General features: G+C 53.2%; 1 protein-coding gene across 1 annotated transcript; it reads left to right on the top strand.

Annotated features, from left to right (window-relative positions):
- The first annotated feature begins 6,444 nt into the window (after window positions 1–6,444).
- CHGA (chromogranin A) lies at window positions 6,445–19,803 on the top strand. The gene is made up of 8 exons (XM_027521256.1): window positions 6,445–6,695; window positions 7,460–7,506; window positions 10,044–10,137; window positions 11,236–11,304; window positions 13,694–13,792; window positions 15,545–15,985; window positions 16,691–17,160; window positions 19,311–19,803. The coding sequence occupies exons 1-8, from the start codon at window positions 6,650–6,652 to the stop codon at window positions 19,392–19,394; spliced, it is 1,350 nt and encodes a 449-aa protein (XP_027377057.1). The 5' UTR covers window positions 6,445–6,649; the 3' UTR covers window positions 19,395–19,803.
- The last annotated feature ends 633 nt before the right edge of the window (window positions 19,804–20,436 follow it).

Consider the following 20,436-nt stretch of genomic DNA (forward strand, 5'->3'; position numbering starts at 1 on the left):
CATTGGAGAAGACCCTGATGCTGGGAAAGATTGAAGGCAAAAGGAGAAGGGAATGGCAGAGGATAAGATGGTTAGATAGCATCACCAACTCAATGGGTATGAGTTTGAGCAAACTCCAGGAGATAGTGCAGAGGAGCCTGGCATGCTCCATGGGGTTGCAACCAGTCTGACTGACGTGACTTAACAACTGAACAAGTCACATCCAGGTCCTTAGCTGCAAAGGGATCTGGGAAATGTAGTTTTTAGTTTTCCTACCTCTACCCCCCAACCCCTAGCCGAGAGGGTTGGAATGGAAGTTGAACAATCTAATCCACAGTGCTCTCCATATGCTCACAAGGTAAAGAGTTCCTGACTTTGCTTTGCCCCTCCCTCTTGCTATCAGTGAGCTATACTCCAGCTCCCGCCACCCACTCAGCTCACTGCTTCATCTAACATACAAAACCAAGGCAGCATATATACTTAGCTATAATCATAACACATTCTGTGTGTGGATCAAAATTTGGCAGCAAATCTGGGAAACTGTCATGGGGAGCCACGAGCAGTGGGTAGACTGAGCAATACTGGTTCCCTGGTGCTCCAACATGAGCCTAAGATGGGCTGCTAAGCCCACCTTCAGAGCAGATCCCCCTCGTCTCTGATTCCCTCTTACTGCATAATTGATGGAGAGTTAACCACATCTTGGCTTTCTGTCCCAGGTCTTTGCATTTCAGTAGGAGTGATTCACAGAGAGAAGATTTGTCTGGGGGGAAAGACCAAGACTTGACCATGGGCATCAGATGAGAGGTATTTGCTTTAACCAGAAGCAGCTCCAGAATATCAAGACAAGAGGTGCTCAGGAGCAGCGATCTGATTAGAAATCAGATTGCTGGCTAGAGAACTTGTTCGAAGATTTAGATATAAAGCCATGACCTGCTTTTTATGGAGATCGCATGTATAGACTTGGAGCAGTAAAAAAGAGCCTTCCTCCATGCTTCATCCACCTACAGCTGGAAAAACATCAATTGTCTCTCTCAAACGTGAGAAGCCTTAGAAAGCCTGGAGGCAGTAGTTTGGGGTGGGGGTTGCTGGTAAAGACCAGTTAAATATAAGGCTGCTAGAGGGCATCAGGCATGGCAAAGGGAGGGTAGGTGGCAGATGGCTGGTCCCCACACTCCACCATTTCCTAGCTGTGTGACCTTGGAGGGGTTCCTCTATCTCGCTGAGCTTCAGCTTCTGCATATGAGAAGCAGAGATGTTGATATCTCAGCCACAGGTTTATTGTAAAGATGAAATAAAACGACATGCATAAAACCCTATAGCAGATGTCAGTGTCCCACCTCTGAGCCACGTTGGAGGTTACCTGTAGACAGTTGCCATACATGCCAACAGCTTCCAGTGTTTCTCTGCCTGAAGGTATTCTTTGGCAGTGGTGGTTTGCTTGGCCCTCTCTTAGAGCAGATAGGAAGTCAGCATCTCCAGGAGAGGCCCTTGGTGAGGGAAAGGAATCAACAGGTAATATCCCAGCATCCTCGCCCCAGTGGGAAAATCCTGGGGTATGCCCTACACAGTTTCTCAAGAAGTCCCAGCTAGACTGAGTCTCTACTGCACTCAGTGGTAACTTGCTTATCAATACCCATTTCATTGTCTTTTTTTTTTTTTTTTCTTTTCCTTGTCTCACTTTCCTGCTCCCATATTGATGAAATCATTTCCAAATGATGCATTCTCAGATCGTGGTCTTAGGGTCTACTTTTGGGGAAACCTAAACAAAGATGAGCATCAAACCCAGTGCCTGGCTCCTTAAAAGGGACCCATCACCGGCACCATACAGGGCTCCTCCTAAGAACCACAGCCCAGAAATTATTTGAATGGTTATCTTCTCAATCCTCCCAATGGAAGTGCATAATTCATATCATTCTAGATGCATGCAAGAGACACTAATTCATGAGGAATGCCTTAGGGTATTTGGGCTCCTGCTGCTGCTGCTGCCAAGTCGCTTCAGTCATGTCCGACTCTGTGTGACCCCATAGATGGCCTCCCACCAGGCTCCCCCATCCCTGGGCTGCATTCTCTTGTTAAAACTCCATCTGTAAGCAAGTATGATAACAGCACCTTGCTGTGTAAAACTCTTAGAACAGTGCCTGGCTCTAAGTTTTCAGCAATGGTGAGTTGTTGGCATCTCCCCCATGGGTTGGTTGGTAGAGAATGCAAATTGTCCTCCAGTATCCCAGCTTCCTTTAGTAATCAGAACCTGTGGCTGCCCAGTCTCCCTGGAAACTAGGTGTGTCCACGTGCTCTAGTCCTAGCCGAAGGGTTGTGAGAAGTGATACAGGCAGGGCCTGCATCAGAACCTTACAAAGAAGCTGCTTGGCCTCCATCTACCCTTTGCCTGCTTTGAGATAGCTGAGAAATAATGGCAACTAGAACAGCTGCCTTGATATCAAAATGTATGTTGAGGATAACAGAGCCACCCCGCAAATCCTACTGTTCACTTCGGGGCTGTTGTGGGAGGAATAAATAAGACCCCATCTTATTTCATAGTATTTTAGGGTTTTCCCTTCCAGTTGCTTCTCCTCACTTAACCGACCAGCCCAAAGACAAATATGGGGTCAACGGATGTGAGTTTTTGTCTCCTTTCAATTATCCATTGTGTTGACCATGTGCCCAGCACTGTGCCAGAAACTGAAATCAAAAGATGAGCAGGATGCAGACCAAATCCCAAGGAACTCAACGTGTAATGAGATAGAAGGATCGAGAGGCAAAAAAAAAAAAAAAATGCCAGCCTTCTGTGATAAATGCTCACACAAGTGTTGTGGAGGCAGAGAGGAGGGAGCAATTACTTTAGGTCCCAAAAAGGATGGAAGCATTTGCCAGGCTATAGGGGAGGGAGTGGGATGGTAATGGGAGGCATTCCAGGGAGTGGTAACAGCATGTGAGAAATCATGAGAGATGGTGGTGGTGCGGGGAAACATGGACATTTGAGCAAAACAAGCTCTCGGTCCAACTTTATCATTCACTGGCCATATAGCACCCTGGAAGCTCATGTTAATATCCTGGGTCAGTTTCCATATCTGCAAAGTAGAATAAAAAAGTCCTGCTCTAATGTAGGCTTAGGGGTACTGTAAGGGCTCAATGACGGAACGTCTTGAAGAGCTTATAAAGAATGGTGCAAATGCCAATTACTGGCATCGTCACTTGTAAAGCCTAGTTTGGGACATTTTTGAAGGTTGGTTATGCTCAGCTTCAGGGAGGCAAATAGGCTCTGGGAGAACTAGTGATCTGAGGAAGGTGGCAGGGGCTCTGAAACTTCCCAGGAGAAAAACCCACTCAGCTTGGAGAGTGGTCCAACTTTCTTCATGGCTTTTGGGCAATGCACATCAAGTGTCCTAAAATGTCCATTTTCTTTGACCAAGAAGCTCACCCTCTGTTACATGAAATGATACAAAAGAACTGCAAATACTGCAGAGGTTCCTGCACAAGGTTGCAGGCCGCAAACCTCTGCACCACGTTCAGGATGACCTACATCCGAAGGGCCTGAGGTCTTAGGCTTTCAGCGTGTTCAGCTGATGTTTTCCACTGGGAATCGCCCTTCACCAACGAAGCAGCCTAAACAGAGACTATAGAACATACACTTTGTTTATTTTTGGCATTATTTTTAATGACTGAGTAACTTTCCATTATGTAAACATACCACATCTTCTTTATCCATTCGTCTGTCAGTGGACATTTATTTCCATGTCTCGGCTATTTTACATAGTGCTGCTATGAACACAGGGATGTATGTATCTTTTCAAATTATATAATTTTGCCTGGGTATAGGCCTGGGAGTCGGGTTGCTGGATCATATGGCAACTCTATGTTAGTTTTTTGAAGAACTCTCCATAGTGGCTGCACCAATTTACATTCCCACCAGCAGTCATAGATCAAAAGTTAGTTAAGATTGACTTTCATTGGAGTATAGTTGCTTTACAATGTTGCATTAGTTTCTGCTGCACAACAAACTGAATCAGTCGTACATATGCATATATCCCCTCTTTTTTTAGGTTTCCCTCCCATTTAGGTCACCACAGAGCACTGAGTAGAAGTCCCTGTGCTATACAGTTGGTTCTTATTAGTTATCTATTTTATACCCAGTAGTGTATAGAACCCTGGAGAAGGGAATGGCAACCCACTCCAGTATTCTTGCCTGGAGAATTCCATAGACAGAGGAGCCTGGCAGGCTACAGTTCATGGGATCGCAAAGAGGTGGACACAACTGAGTGACTAACACTTACTTATTTAGTGTAGAAAACATATACTTTAAAATGATCAATACTGCCTGGGTCGTGGGAGCACGGGTGATGTTCTGTATTTCTGTGCATTTCCAAGTTTTTGAGACAGACTCCATGTTACTGTTCAGCTCTAGTTTCCAGGCTGTTTGCCCTCTGTCTCCCTCCGATTCCTCTCTCTGGGCATTTGGACTTGGGTCCTTCTACCTGGAGCCCTCTGCCTCTGGAACACACGACCCCTCCCCCACCAACTTCAGGGCTTTGCTGAAATGTCACTTCTTTGGTTAGGCCTCCTTAGATCCACCTTATTTAAAATATAAGCCAACTCCTCCCTCAGCTCACAGTCCCCACTTCCCTGCTTCATTTTCGTCCACAGCATTTGCTCCCCCATGACATACTTTGCATGCCTACAACAGCCGAGCGCTGCTCAGTTGTGCCCGACTCTTTGCAACCCCATGGACTACAGCCCACCAGGCTCCTCAGTCCATGGGATTCTTCAGGCTAGAATACTGGAGTGGGTTGCCGTTTCCTCCTCCAGGGGATCTTCCGGACCCAGGGATTGAACCCGGGTCTCCCGTGTCTCCTGAAATGCAGGAAGATGCTTTACCACTGAGCCACCATGGAAGCCTCTACCTTTTCTTAGAACACGTGTTCTAGGCACGTGTGTGCTATTCTATGTGTGTGTGCTCAGTCTTTGCAACCCCACGGACTATAGCTCACCAGGCTCTAAGCGTGTAGTAGGTGACTAACAAGTAGTAGTTAAATGGATGACTAAATGCATGAACAGGGCCATTTCAGTTTCTTCTGGCTTCTGCCAGGTTCTCCTTTGGGGTGGGAGTGGGCACAGGCGTGGGGCAGGTGGTGGGAAGTAGCAGCAGCAGATGGGAGGGGAGGGTTACAGAAAGAAGGAGGGGCTCTTAAATGATGTCACACCAAAGGCCAGATACCAGCTTCTCTATATTGGGGGGGTGGGGAGCAGGTGGCAAAGGGCTCTCAATGTGGCCCTCAGGTTGAGAGCAATATTTGTGACCAGAACATAAGGGCCCCAGGGCAGAGAGAAATAAACCAGGAAACCAGCCTTACACACAAAGCATCCAGGTTTTGAGAACACTCAAGAAAAGGTAGAGGCTTCCGCAGTGGCTCAGTGGTAAAGCATCTGCCTGCAATGCAGGAGATACAGGAGACTCGGGTTCAATCCCTGGGTCGGGAAGATCCCCTGGAGGAGGAAACGGCAACCCACTCCAGTATTCTTGCCTGAAGAATCCCATGGACAGAGAAACCTGGTGGGCTGTAGTCCATGGGGTTGCAGAGTCGGGCACAACTGAGCATGCACAGATACATATAAGAGAAGGTAAGAGCTGTTCTCAAACACACAAATGGGTAACCAGCCACAAGAAGGTGACCCTAAGAGGTTGCACTGGGTCTTCTGAGTAGAAGCTACAAGGGCTCCTATTTTGGTTTGGTGTCAAGAACTGTTCCCTTCTCCTCCCTTGCCACCCTCCATGAGTGCTGTCCACCAACGGCCAGAGTCCACGCTTCACTTGTTCCTGCAATGAACTCTTAATCAGCGCCTTCAACAGTAATCAATTAAGTGGATTTACTCTGTGTCAAGGGTCCTGCTCAGGACTTTGAAAGCAATGAAGACTAAACATTATTCAAATAAATAAATACATATACAACTAGAAACTGTGAAAGCACAAAACTGGGTTACCAGAGAGAGATCTAATTCAGACAAGGGGTGAGGGACCTCTAGGGGACCTCCGAGATTGTTGAGGGAGCCCAGAATGGTGAGCACGCCTGCAGCCAGTGAGATGGAAGAAGGGAGGCCCCCTCCAAAGGCCCTCAGAAGCAAGGAGTGCCGTGTTAGAATTGGCGGGGACCTCAGCGCACTTTGGAGGAACAGGAGGTCCAGAGACTGGAAGTGACTTGCCCACGGACATACAGCAGGTCGGGGGAGCCGTCGAGAGTTGGACGATCAGCTGAGTCCTCTGTGCCACCTCCTGAAGTCACAGGTCCGCCTGGCTGCCTCACCCAAGAACTGTGTGCTATGGGGGCCACCCGCAACAGGGACGGGGGTTAAGTGGGGGGAGGCTTGGGGGGCGGGGCGAGCTGCTGCTGGACCCCCGGAGGGATGGGGAAAGGGGTAGGGGCGGGTCCGATGACGTCATTTCCGGGGTCCGGGGTATATAAGCGGGTCGCGAGCATGCCCCACTGCTGCAGTGCCCGAGCTCAGTGCGGAGAGCGGATCGACAGACAGACGCACACGGAGACCTTGCACCACCAAACCCCATCCCCTCGCTGGTGTCGCCGCAGCTTGCCTGGAGCGAGCAGTCCAGCCGCCCCTCGCCCGAGCACGCGCCGTGGCCCGCCCCAGACCACCAGCTGCTCGGCGCCCCGGCTTCGCCATGCGCTCCGCCGCGGTCCTGGCGCTTCTGCTCTGCGCGGGGCAAGGTGAGTGAGCGCGGGCCCTTGGGGGAGAGGGTCCTGGACGCCCCTGACGGCCCTGAGGTCCAGGCACCGCGCCGCGCAGCGTGCCCCTCCATGCCTTCCCTCCGGCGCGGCGAGTTTTCAGCGCCACGGACAGCGCCCCGCCTCCCACCTGACCCCGCAGAGTGGCCTCGGCGCAGAACCTGCAGACCTGACTCTTTGACTCCGACTCTCGACCCCGCGGGACAGGGCTCCCTGTCGCCCCCACCCCACGTCTGGGCTGCTTCGGGGTCAGCGCCGGCTCTGCGCTGTGGCTGGCCAAGGTCATTTGGGGAGATGGGAGGACCGCTGTTGGCTCCCCTCTCTCTCCCTTCTTCCTCCTGCTCCCTACCGTCTGTCTGCCCTTGACTTCTACCTCTCCCAATCCTCCTCCTCCCTCTCTTCCGCTCACCTCTGGGGTCTCTCTGCCTCTCCCTCATCCTCCCCCGACCTCAGTCCCACCCAGCCACTGGCCTGTTCTCATAGCTCTTGGCTTCTTCCCCCACACCTCCTCCAGAGCATAGCTTTCACAAAAGGAAGGGTTAAGGCTCTCAGTGCAGCCTGTGGGAGCCACCCCCATGAGGGTAGCAGTTGGGAAAGGAAATAAAATCAGCTCCACATCTCATTTGAGTAGGGGTGGTCTTACGGAGGAGCGTTGGGGTGAACAGGCCCCTGATGAACCCAGTCTGGAAGGACTGGGTTCTCCCCTCAGAGCAGAAGAGTGACCCACGCTCTCTTTTTCTTCCTAGTCATTGCCCTGCCTGTGAACAGCCCCATGAATAAAGGGGACACTGAGGTAAGAAGGGGCGTGGGGATGCCCCGGGATGGGGGGGCAGAAGACCCCAGTGGACCCCTCACAGCCAGTTCTTGGGCAGCTGCAGGAGTCTGGCATCAAGCCAGAAGTCAGCACTGCGGCTGCTGAGCCTGGGGACAGCTTGCAAAAGAAGATATCAAAGTCTGCTAGATTTCCCTGCTTGCCTGCTGCAGGGCCGTCCCTGGGCTCCTCTGAGTTGAGTGTGCAACCCGGTGGGACCTGTGTGCTACCCACTGGGCCCAGGGGCCAGGCCCACTGTCTTGAGCACTCCAAATCTTGTAGGCCCACCACGGGCTGGTGGGGGTGACTTCTCTGAGGTTGTGGTTGTCCGCTGTCCTGCAAGAACAGTCTTCATCTCCCTGGTTCTGGCCTCCCCCTTTGCTCTGCCCCAAGGCTCTGCCAGCAATACACCCACCCCATCCCACAGTTGCTAAAGCCCTGGCTCTCTCAAAGGACCTTGAGGAGAACATTCTTGATCATGGCTCCTGCACCCAGGCCAGTTGGGGCTTCTGGTGGAGGTCACCCAGGAAAGGACTTGGAAGACACTGATGGGGGCTTCTGTGGCCAACAAGAGACACTGTGTTGGGCATATACCCCAAATTGACTCAAGTCTGAGTTGGGGCTGTTTTTCTAGCTTCCGATGTTCACAGATATCTTCACTTGTTAATTAGAGAAATTCTACTCCCTGCCTTTTCAGGAACTATTTTCTTTAGAGAGGCTATAGTTGAAACCCAAAGCATCAAAGAGATTTAAACCTCAATGTGCTTATTTAAAATTTCCTATTCACTAGTTACACACAGGCCTAAATTGAAAAAACCGCTGCCACTCATTGTAGCTGTGTCATCTTGGGAAAAATCCCTTGAATTCTCTGAGCTTTCCCTTTTCTCACTATGATGATATTTCCTTTGAGGGAAGTTGTAAGGAATGAAAAGAAGAAAAGCCACTTAGTCGTGTCTGACTCTTTGCGACCCCGTGGACTATATAGCCAATGGAATTCTCCAGGCCAGAATACTGGAGTGGGTAGCCTTTCCCTTCTCCAGGGGATCTTCCGAACCCAGGGATCGAACCCAGGTCTCCCTCATTGCAGGCAGATTCTTTACCAGCTGAGCCACCAGGGAAGCCCTGGTAAGGAATAGGACTCTTGCAAATTGCTGACACATAGTTGGTCCTCAGTAAATAAGCATTTTTATTCCTAGCCTAGAGCTTCCTTTTCTGACCTCCCCATCATTCTTGGGACCCATACCCAATTCGTCTCTCCCAGAATCTGTCCTCATGGACTTGTGGTTATCTGATATTCCCAGTGCAGGGTTTGTGGTTGCAGGAAGGGTGCAGGCTATAAGCCGTTCCTTGCCAGGTTCCTTATGGGAGACACTTTGGCCATCATATTGTTTTCAGCAGCCTGGGTCAGAGACACCAGAGCAGCTGGTGAAGACCTGCATGTTCTATCTAGGATGCCATGACTACTGTAGAGCCTGTCTCCCAGTTTGCTATCCTGGATCCTTGAACGGGTTGCCTTGGCATCCCATAGACACAGCCTTCCACCCCCTCAATCCTCACTGTGTTGCCTGATGCTTGTCTGACACTTCCTGCTCCTCTCCCCAGCTCTAGGCAGCTGAAGCAGGCTGGAAATTGCGAATCCATCCCTGACTGTGTGTGGCACTCCATGTGTTACAGAGTATTTTCCCATCTGTGCCCCATCACCCTGGGAGGGGAGTCGGAAGATCTTCTCACTCACATTTTATAGAGGAGGAAATTGAGGCTCAGAGAGGTCAAGTCTCTTGCCCAAGATCACACAGCTAGGATGTCACACTACAGTTGGCACCATCTTCATATATCATCCATTTATCAGATGTCTGATTATCCACAGCACCTTGCTGGGCACTGGACAAGACTTTCAGAGAAATGGCTGCTGTTGGCCTGGGATGGGCACCCGAATGTAGTAGATGTATGCCCACATCCAGCCAGGGAATTCAGCTGGTGAATATGGAGCCAGGCTGTGAAGCTGTCACTCCCTGCCTGTGACAACCCCATAGATATTTAGAGACAGTTTTCCAAGTCTTGTTTCCAGTAGGAAAGAGCCAGGAAAGAGCCAGGAAAGGTCTTTGTTCTCCTCTGGGTTGGTCCAGAAAGGCTTCCTGGCGATAGCTGACCTTTGGGGCATCTGCAAGACTAAAGTACTTTTGTAGGACTACACCTCTAATGCCCAGGAGCAGCTTCCCTATCTGTAGAGAAACACTTGGGATGAGAGGGTGCAGGGTACCCACCCCCACCTTAGAGGGGCTTCTGATGGTCAGGTGGTTGGAGTGTCTGGCACTTGGTAAGCACTGTATGTGGATTTTTAGTATTATTGCTAATATTGTCCGGCTTGGGAAGCACAGCTGTGCCCCTGAGCTAGGCATCCATGGAGTCCTGAAAACAAAAGTGAGCATCATCATGTCCTCTTAGAAATTTGCCTTGGAACTTCCAGGGGCTGAGTCCCACACCCAAACCAGCCCTAACTGGCCCCATTCTGTTCCCAGGTGATGAAGTGTATCGTCGAGGTCATCTCTGACACACTCTCCAAGCCCAGCCCCATGCCAGTCAGCAAGGAGTGTTTTGAGACACTCCGAGGAGGTATGGGCCAGGCTCGGGATGAGGGGCTGCTGCCTGCTGGGCTGGGAGGCGAGGACATGGGTGTGTGGCTTTTGATGGAAATCAACAATTTAATTCAGTAGTCACTGACCAAGTGCCTACCTCAACCAGGTCTGTGCTGAGCTCTGAGTGGTACTGAGAGATGAAAAGCTAACAGCCCTGTGTGCCTTGAGCTTACAGTCTAGCAGAGAGGAGTGGTATGACCACAGTTAACTAGAATTCTGGGCAGAATGAAACCAGGGCTGGGAATAGCAAGCCCCCAGAATGTGAGCTCCCTGTGGGTGAGGATTTTGTATGCTAAATCCCCAGTGTTGAGGACAACCACTGGCACCTGGTAGGTGCCCTGTAGATGTGTGATGAATAAAGGAACATCAGGGGTGGGTGAGCATGAGATGGGCAAAGCTTTTGCAAGGAGGCAGTCAGTGTTGGCTGGATCCAACATTAGCATTGCTGCTAAGTCACGTCAGTCGTGTCCGACTCTGCGACCCCATAGATGGCAGCCCACCAGGCTCCCCTGTCCCTGGGATTCTCCAGGCAAGAACACTGGAGTGGGTTGCCATTTCCTTCTCCAACGCATGAAAGTGGAAAGTGAAAGGAAGTCACTTAGCCGTGTCTGACTCTTAGCGACCCCATGGACTGCAGCCTACCAGGCTCCTCCGTCCATGGGAGTTGCCAGGCAAGAGTACTGGAGTGGGTCGCCAGTTAGGATTGGGATTTAAGAGAAAAGTGGGAAATCAGTAGGTAGAAAAATGAAAAAGAGGGTACTCCAGGTGAAGTGGACAGCTCAAGCAGAGGCATGGAGATGGGAAAACAGGTTGTATTTAGAGACACTCCTGCATCACTGCAGGAGATGCCATCTCTTGGCAGAAGTCTAGGTGCAGGGACAGTGGCTGACCTTCCTGACACGATAGCAAACTTGGAAAGGAAGTCATTTCAGAAGTGTTATCTCCAGACCCAATCTTGCTGCTACCACCAGGGTTTTGAGTTTTAAGTTCCTTGTGCTCAGCTGAAAATATTGATGGCAATCTCTTTCTCTGCTGTCTTCTGGAAACCACCCGTAACGACTCCCCTTCATTGCAGATGAACGGATCCTCTCAATCCTGCGACATCAGAATTTGCTGAAAGAGCTCCAAGACCTCGCTCTCCAAGGTATTTTCCAACCACTGCACATGAATCTGGGTGAATTCCAGTAACTGAGAGTCAGAAAGACCATGGTGGAAGGTTGAGCAAGGTCTTGTGTCTGACCCTCACTTACCACCTTGTTGTATAGGGTGGTTGGTGGAGTCCTCTGTGCCACTTGGTCCTATCATTCATGCACTTAAAGAGATCAAGGCCCAGAGAGGTTGAGCAGCCTGTCCAAGATCACACAATCAGTTAAGGACATCCCAAGACCAGAAGCAGCTCTTCTAAAACCCTGTGGTCTCTGGAGTTCAGCCTCGTTAGAGGGGGCACTTTCAAGACTAGGTTACAGAGAGGACTTCTTTTCTCTGTTTAATGGGAAAGAAATTGGTCTCCAGGAGAGAGGAGGGGCCTCTTTACTCTTGTGAGCTTCTGCTCAAAGGGGAGATGGGAAAAGCAGGATCTCGCTTGCCCCAAAACACAGCCCAGACTTCCAGTGTGCTTTTGGAGTGAGGTGTGTCTTTCTCCAAGAGGTTAACAAAAATCCACTGATGCTCTTGGGAATGGAGTGATTTTTGTGAGGTAGTGAGCTCCTTGTCACTGAGGATATTCAAGCAGAGCCCAGATAGGATACTGGGAATGGAGGGTTAGGCTGATGTCATCCCACAGAGTTAGCTACTTGCCCAGTCCCAGGCTCCTTCCTGGGTTCCTGTGAGGCACAGAAGGCCTCCCTGGAAAATTGGAAGAAATGGGTCCTGGCCCTGCACCTTCCTGTGGGAAGGGGCTGTTTACTTGGGGGTGGGGGCATGGGCATCCTTGGGCCCTCGAGCAGGAGTCTCGTATCTCCCTGCAAAGGAAGTAAAGGCTCATCTTCAGGGCTTGGCTTGGGTGGGGTGGGCTGGGGCACAAAGGCTGCCCAGGCTCAGGGAAGGCCCCTACTCTGAGGCCTCTGGGGCAGACTGGGCCACATGTACTAATGGAGAGCGATTTGGGGGAAGAAGCGAGTGAAAATAATCACAGCTGGAAGGCTCCCTGAGGCCCTCCCCAAGTTAGCACACCGTTGTTCCTCTCGCTCACTTGTCCTGGAAGACAGACATCCACTGCACATGGTTGCTAGGATACAATATGGTAATTTTTAAATTAATTATTGAGTGACATTATATTTAAATAATTAAATGTAATGTCAATGAAGACTATGATAGGAAGATGTGTCCCGAAACATCTGTTTACACACATACACACATGTGTGTGTATTCAATATAAACGGTGTCCAATATACAGGTACATTATTGTTCTCCATTAAGAGGATGAGATAGATCTACATGTCTGTCTATCCATCCATCCATTTACCTACCCACCCACTCCCTCTTCTGTATTCTCATAATGCCTTCTGCACACCTCTATCTTAGCATTTACAATGCAGCCACCCTGTTTTATAGATGAGCACCCAAGTCTTGGATTGCCCAGGTCACCTAAGGTCACAGAGCATAGGATTAACCAGGAGATGTGAAGCTTGGTCAGCCAGGGGCCAGATCTGGGCATAATCCCTGGTCCACAGCCACCATGTCAGGCACCTCTGGCCACCCCAGAAATTCCCGTCATAGGAAAACCAGCATTGGCTGCAGAGTTGGCCTGGCCAGGGCCACCGTCAAGAACCAGGGTGAGTGGAGACAGAGGAGGCAGCACAGCCTGGGTTGATGCAGACAGGTGTTCTGCCTGGGCTTATGGGGGTCCATGGGGACAGGTGTTGCCTGAATCAAGAGCCCCCACTAGGGGACAAGCAGTCACTGTTACCTCCTGCTACAGGGTCCCTTAGCCCAGAGGTCCCTAATCTCTGGGCCGCACAGCAGGAAGTGAGCAGCGGACGACCTCTGTTTACAGCTGCTCCCCATCACTCAGGTTACCGTCCAAGCTCCGCCTCCTGTCAGATCAGCAGCGGCATTAGATTCTCTTTAAAGTTCAAACCCTACTAAGCTTGAATCATCCCCAAACCATCCTCCTGTCGACCCGATCTATGGAAACATTGTCTTCCACGAAATCAATCCTTGATGCCGAAAAGGTTGGGGACCACTGACCTAACTACCAGCCAGGTCCTAAGGGTTCCCCACTCCCTACTCCTGGAGCCCTCGACTCTGAGTCTTCACTACTCCGTGAGGCAGTAGGCAAGGCATGTTCTTATTTCACAGGTGAGAAGTGGAGTCTGGAGAGGTGATGAGGTCGTGTGACGGGCCCTAGCCGGGAGGGGGCAGCCAGCCCTCCCCGCCACCCCCACCAGCTCCTGCCCCCTCATTCTCTCACTGGGCAGGCCCAGAACAGGACGTGCCCAGTTTTACGGATGAGGAAACAGAGGCCTCCATTCTCACAGCCAACCATGCGGGGCTCAGACCAAATGGGATGCTTTTCTCGTTTTCTTATCCAGGAGCCAAGGAGCGGACACATCAGCAGAAGAAGCACAGCAGTTACGAGGATGAACTCTCAGAGGTGCTTGAGAAGCCGAACGACCAGGCCGAGCTGAAAGGTCAGTGCCGACACGTCTGGCCAGAGACCAGGGGTGGGATACTGAAGAGAACAGTAGTTACAATAGACCGAGGGTCCTGCGGAGTCAGAAACCTCTCCTTTGGGTCCTGTAAGGGAGCTCTTACTTCCTTCTCTTTCCAAATGGGGAAACTGAGACCCAGGGAGGTTGAAGCACCTTTCTAAGGCATAACTGGAGACGGTACGTCTCACTCTGCAGCCCTTGATGGGTCCCATCCGCCCATCCCAGGCAATGGCACTCTCGGGCAGGAGGCCTGGCAGGTGGGCAGCTCAACTCTTTCCAGTGGCCACCGAGGCAGGGCCCCCGCCCCCAATGCCTGTCCTCCTGGGAATTTAGTGGTGCCCTGGCATAGCCTAGGGGCAGCAAGATCCCAGAGGAGTAGGTCTGAAATACTAAATGAATCTGAATCATCTTTCTTTTTTTTTTAAATTTTTTATTTTTGACCGCTTTGGGTCTTCATTGCTGCGTGTGGGCTTTCTCCGGTTGGGTGAGTGGAGGCTGCTCTCAGGTTGCGGTGCGCCGTGGTTTAGTGCGTGGACTTGGTTGCATCACAGCATCTGGGATCTTCTTGGACCAGGGATTGAACCCATGTTCCCTGCACTGGCAGGCGGTTTCTTAACCACTGGACCACCAGGAAAGTCCTGGATCATCCTTCTTGAAAACAGAGAGCTTTTAGGGGTCACAGAGATCATGGCTTAGGTCAGAGGGATGCTCTGTTAAACTCACCTTTCTGGCTAGAAACAGTCACACGCTTCACACGCTTGTCCCCGCAGGCCTATTCTTTGCATGTGGAAGGTGAGTGACCAGGGCCAGTTCCTAGAAGCAGGGACCTCGGTGGTCATCTGTTGGGGCTGAGAGGGGAAGCCTGCCAATGTGCCCTCACGTGGGCCAGGGCTCTCACCCTGGTGGCTGCTTGAGGCACGGCAGGGACTCACACATTGTGGTTCCATGGAAACGAGTGTCTGGCTGACTCTGGCTGTGTGCCTTGGGCTGTAGGAGGGAGAATAGTGTAGCGTTCACTGGGGAGACAGCCACACGTCAGTGCAAAGGGCACCCTGTACTTGGCATTCGGAGGTTTGGGTTTAAGGCTCAGCTCTGCCATCTGTGAGCACAGACAGGTCACCTTACCTTTCTAAGGATTGGTTTGAGTTTCTGTAAAGTGGGCATGGGAGCACTTGCACCTGGAGTCCTGGTCAAATGGTGGAATGTACTTGGTAGTGACTTGTTTGACAGTAATCATTTCTAGCAATGGGAGGGATTTTTACTAGATGAAAAGCTGTCTTCAAAGCAGGTACAAGTAAATACCTTTAATGAAAGCTGACAAATCCTGAGGAATTGAATACTTTCATAGGATGCTCAAGATAGAATGCTTGCAGAAGGGAGAAGGAAGTCACAGTAATGGTGCCCAATACACAGAGAGGTTAAGGAACTTGCCCAAGATCAGACAGCAGTTCAACTGCTGTCTTAATTTTAAATTCAGGGCTCTATCTTCTGGGGTCATTTTCAAGGGGTCATCACATTCTCCTTCGAGAGGCAGAATTACAAAGAAAGAAACACAATCCCGTTGTGCTGAGGTCAAACCCAGACGTGGAGAGGGCAGCCCTAATTCTCTCCTGTGTGTCTTGGGTTGGGCTTGCTGGAAGCCTAGAGATACAGTGACTAAGATCTGAAATTGGGCCCGGGGGAGATCCGATCTGGTCCTCAGGGCCTGACTTTGCTCTGTTGTTTCTGTAGAGGTGACAGAAGAGGTGTCCTCCAAGGATGCTGCAGAAAAAAGAGACGATTCTAAAGAGGTGGAGAAGAGTGATGAAGACTCGGACGGAGACAGGCCTCAGGCCTCCCCAGGGCTTGGGCCGGGGCCCAAGGTTGAGGAGGACAACCAGGCCCCTGGGGAGGAGGAGGAGGCCCCCTCCAACGCCCACCCCCTAGCCAGCCTCCCCAGCCCGAAACACCCAGGCCCACAGGCCAAGGAGGACAGCGAGGGTCCCTCCCAGGGTCCAGCCAGCAGGGAGAAGGGCCTGAGTGCAGAGCAAGGGAGGCAGACAGAGAGAGAAGAGGAGGAGGAGAAGTGGGAGGAGGCGGAGGCTAGAGAGAAGGCCGTCCCGGAGGAAGAAAGCCCGCCCACCGCAGCGTTTAAAGCCCCACCGAGCCTCGGCAACAAGGAGACGCAGAGGGGTGAGACTGTGTCTGATGTCTGAGACTTCAGCAGATGTGTTGGGGAGAGGGGGATGGGTGGGAGGGGGGTCCCCTGATCCATAATCTCATTCCACCTTCTCAACAACCCTGAAAGGTAGGTATTATTCCCATCTGCCAGATGGGAAACCAAGGCTCAGAGAGGTTAAGTAATTTGCCCATGGTCACACAGCTGATTTGTAGTACACGCGGAGATTCCATCCCAGGTTTGTCTGGTTCCAAAACCCTGCATCTTCCACTAGTCCACATAGCCCCTCTCCACCCCCAGGAGGGGAGAGGGGCTTTGCAGGGTGAGTGGGTGGGATTTGGGAACCGAGCAGCAGCATGATTGGAGGGAACAGGCTGGTCTGGGGACGCTGCTAGCTTCAACCAGGGCTTAGGAAGAGGTCCTGGCTCCTCCTGAGGGCCTGATCAGGGTCTTTCCTTCCTCCCCAGCCGGGCGATCCCTGGGTTGGGGCTTCTGGGATGAGAGGGCTAAGGAAGAGGTGACTTGGAGCTTTAGAGGGTCTTGTAAAGCATGGCGTCAAGGTGACCTTTCCCTCCAAGGGGAGTCTGTTGTGAGAGGCTGAGCTGGATCTGGCATACAGGGTCTGTGGTCACAACAGTGGCCACAGAGAGACCTAAGGGAGTGGCAGGGACCCAGAAAGGTGGCAGCCGCTCCCTTATTCTCCCGCTCTTATCTACCAGCTGCTCCAGGTTGGCCCGAGGATGGAGCCGGGAAGATGGGGGCTGAGGAGGCCAAGCCCCCCGAGGGGAAGGGGGAGTGGGCACACTCCCGGCAGGAGGAAGAGGAGATGGCAAGGGCCCCTCAAGTCCTCTTCCGTGGTGGGAAGAGCGGGGAGCCCGAGCAGGAGGAGCAGCTCTCCAAGGAGTGGGAGGACGCCAAGCGATGGAGCAAGATGGACCAGCTGGCCAAGGAGCTGACGGCCGAGAAGCGGCTGGAGGGGGAGGAGGAGGAAGAGGAGGACCCCGACCGCTCCATGAGGCTCTCCTTCCGGGCCCGGGGCTACGGCTTCAGGGGTCCCGGGCTGCAGCTGCGGCGAGGCTGGAGGCTGAACTCCCGGGAGGACAGCGTGGAGGCCGGCCTGCCCCTCCAGGTGCGCGGCTACCCGGAAGAGAAGAAGGAGGAGGAGGGCAGCGCCAACCGCAGACCAGAGGTTGGTACGGGGTGGGAGCTGGCCCCGGGCCCAGCTGGGGGGCAGCTGCACCCAGACATACTGCCCCGCATCACCGAGGGGACACTGTCCCCTTGGAGTCGGGACTGGAGAGGCACCTGGACAGGGGGTGCTCAGGAGACTGGGAAGGCCCAGGAGAAAGGGCGTGTCGGGGGGAGCGGGCACCCAGGAAAGCTGGTGGACAGGCAAACAGGAGACAGAAACGTTCAGATCAGCACACAGAAGCTGAAGAGCTGGCGAGTAAAGCGGATCCCAGAGGCACTGGGAGGGACCTTTGTCTGAAAGGCAGTAGGGAGCCTCTGCAGGTTTGGAAACAGAAGAATGGATGGATGGCGCTTGGAATTTTGAATAGAGAAGAGTTTGGAAACTAAAGGACCTGGCGGGGGCTGGCCTGGGAGGGCCACTTGCTGCCTGGGGGAATCCAGGCTCGGGGTACCACTGGCCTTTCGAGCTGGAGGGCAGGACAGGAGGGGACACTGAGGGACAGGTGGTGTCTGGGGAGGCCCTACCATTGGCCCAGCGTGTCCTCTCCTGACCTCCAGGCAGTCCAGCCGCACCCCCCTCCCAGGCTCAGGCCCCGCCTCCCGCCCTGATGGCAAAGTGGGGAGGGTCTGGTGGTGACGGGTTGGGGAGGCATGGGCGTGTGCCAGAAGACCCGGGGTCTACCTCCTCCTAGCTGGGTGACCTTGGGGAGGTCACTCCCCTTCTCTGAGCCTCATCGGTTCCCTCATTTGTGAAATGGGGGTAAGAAGTCCTCTCTGCCCACCTCATTATCATGATCAGAATGCACATGAGCTTTGAAACCCTAGCCATGCCCAGGCTACTTGGGAAACTCAGAGGGGTGTGAAGACATATACCATGGGAGGGGATGGGATGGGACTTTGGGGCGGGCTGGCAACAGCACCTTGGAGCTGGGGGAGGCCTTGGGGGGGTCCATGGTTCAGGCTTTAGTTCTCCGGGGGGCATCAGGGCCTTATGGGGGCTGGGATGTGTCTGAAGCTGTGGCCCCAGTGCTCTTCTCTGCCCACCCAGAAGACAATACGGCCCTTTCCTCGGGTCCCCAACCCATTCTCTGGGCCTGGGACTGGGTCTCAGCAGTCTGAGGGGGAGAAGACTCTTCCTTGGCAGCTGGCGCTGAGAGTTCATCTGCCTGTGTCCCCAGGGGCTGAGGGGACAGGCCTTCAGGAAGCAGCTGCTTACCTCTCACCCCTCCCCAAGGCTGGCACCTTTCATCACTGCCTTCCCCACCCACAGAAACTGGGGAGAGTCAGGGGCCCTGAGGGACTGACTGGCTTCCCTTCTCCATGGGCAGAGGGGACCTTGGACTACAGGCAGGAGAAATGGGGACCCGAGTCCTGAGGACTGGACAGGGCAGGGCCCCCCGACTCAGCCCAAAGGTTTTAGAAAAAATGACCCCAGAATCACAGAACTCCTGCCTGGGGTGTTACTCTAAGATGGGAGCCACTAGGGTCCCCATTTCATTGGCAACCATTGTCCGTCTCTTCTCACTGGGCCCCAGGCAGGGACTCCTGGAAAATCACCCCTCTCGGTCAAAGCTGGGGTATGGCTGACTCCTGCTGTGAATCTGAGGGCATGCTCTTGTGGGCGTCAGTCCCAGAGGGTCCCCGGCTGCCCTGGACCACCCTGGCAGCCAGAGCTTGGGGACCCAGTGACGGAGACAGAGGATGGAGGCTCCGTCCAGACAGTGCTCACGTCCTCAAGCCTGTGTCCTGGTCCCCTGCCCCTCGGGTAGGGAGGCCTGCAGCAGACAGGACACCCAGGCACGGCCTTACCCTGGAAGCCACTGTCACAGCCTTAGCCTGGGGTTGGGGGACTTGAAGCAGCTCTGAAAGGCACCAGAGGCTTGGTTTCCCACATGTCTGCCCAGAGCCGTTGAGGAGGAGGTGGGCCTGAATGAGTCCACTGGGGAAGGTATGGGGTCAGGGCACACACTCCTGCACGCCGGCTTCTCAGAGCAGTGCAGCAGGGCAGCTTCACTGTCCCCATGAAATAGATGAGGCTCAGTGAGGCAAAGCCACCCATCCAAGGTCACACAGCTAAGCTGGGAGCCACCAGGCTGACTGTGCGCTCCACGCTCCAGTGCCCGGCTGACTCTGGGGGTTCTCTCCTAGGACCAGGAGCTGGAGAGCTTGTCAGCCATCGAGGCAGAGCTGGAGAAGGTGGCCCACCAGCTGGAGGAGCTTCGGCGGGGCTGAGGCACTGACTGGCCCCACCAGCCAGGGCCCCGAGACACCTCGTGGTCCCGGCTCTGTTGCCCCCCCTGCAGGTCCTGGCCAGACGGCCCCGGGCACTGCTTCCGGGAGGGAGGCCGCCCCCAGCCTGCCCAAGCCCAGCCCACCCCATTGCACCCACGCTCTTTTCCTCTTGCTCCTGACCCCTGCCCAGTGCGCCCCCCTGCAGGGCAGACCCCTTGCCTTTCAACGATTATCCTGTCTCTGAACACAGGCAGCCTTCTCAAAGTTTCCCTTCCACCATTAGAGCCACTGGGCCTAACTGCAATAAGTACTGACCTTTAGGTGAAAGCTGAGGACTCCTGACTATATTGTGTATGAAGTTTATCTAAGGAAAATAAATCTGCTCTGGGCTCTTTCCTGTTTCTCTGAACTTCCCCCATCTTGACTCCGAGTAGGGTGGGATGGATGTATTCAGGCAGAAGGACAAGGGGAGGTTCAATGCCCCTGGGGTGACTCTGGGCCACTTTCCAGCCCAGGGGTTGGGGAGCAAGTGACACTGCTGCTCAGGACATCACTTTCCTCACCTGGAAGTAGGGATGCTGACACATGCCCCAAAGTGCACGTGGGATTAAATAACACTTCCCCCATCTCCCAGCCGCACGTGAGCCAGGCCGGGCAGGGACGGGGCTGGTTTGGGAAACAGCCTCTGCTGACAGCCCCAGGATAGTACCTGCCACCAAGGCCACAGGCCCAGCCAGCTCTGGACTTCCTGACTCAGGCCTCTGAGCTGCAGCCCCCACCCCTCACCCCCAACCCCCGGCACAAATCTCATCTCTGACTTGAAACATGCACGGGGCTCTGGGGCATTTGAAGTTCTTGAACTTAACGTTTCACTATAGCATGGTAGTCTGGGTCTCAGCTTTGAGAACAAGGAAACTGAGGCTCAGAGGGTGGGTTGACCCATCAAAGTCTCGGCAAGAGTGATGCCCCAAACGTAAACACGGGGCTGTAGAATTATGAATCAGGACAGGCTATTCTGCTGGACCAGAGTGGACCAGCTGAA

The sequence above is a fragment of the Bos indicus x Bos taurus genome, chromosome 21 (assembly GCF_003369695.1).
Source record: "Bos indicus x Bos taurus breed Angus x Brahman F1 hybrid chromosome 21, Bos_hybrid_MaternalHap_v2.0, whole genome shotgun sequence".
Taxonomy (NCBI): domain Eukaryota; kingdom Metazoa; phylum Chordata; class Mammalia; order Artiodactyla; family Bovidae; genus Bos; species Bos indicus x Bos taurus.

Coding starts and splice junctions, on each gene's coding strand:
- CHGA (XM_027521256.1), top strand. CDS start 6,650: ATGCGCTCCGCCGCGGTCCTGGCGCTTCTGCTCTGCGCGGGGCAAG. Junction 11,305..13,693: donor CCAAGACCTCGCTCTCCAAG/GTATTTTCCAAC, acceptor TTTCTTATCCAG/GAGCCAAGGAGCGGACACAT. Junction 17,161..19,310: donor GCGCCAACCGCAGACCAGAG/GTTGGTACGGGG, acceptor GTTCTCTCCTAG/GACCAGGAGCTGGAGAGCTT.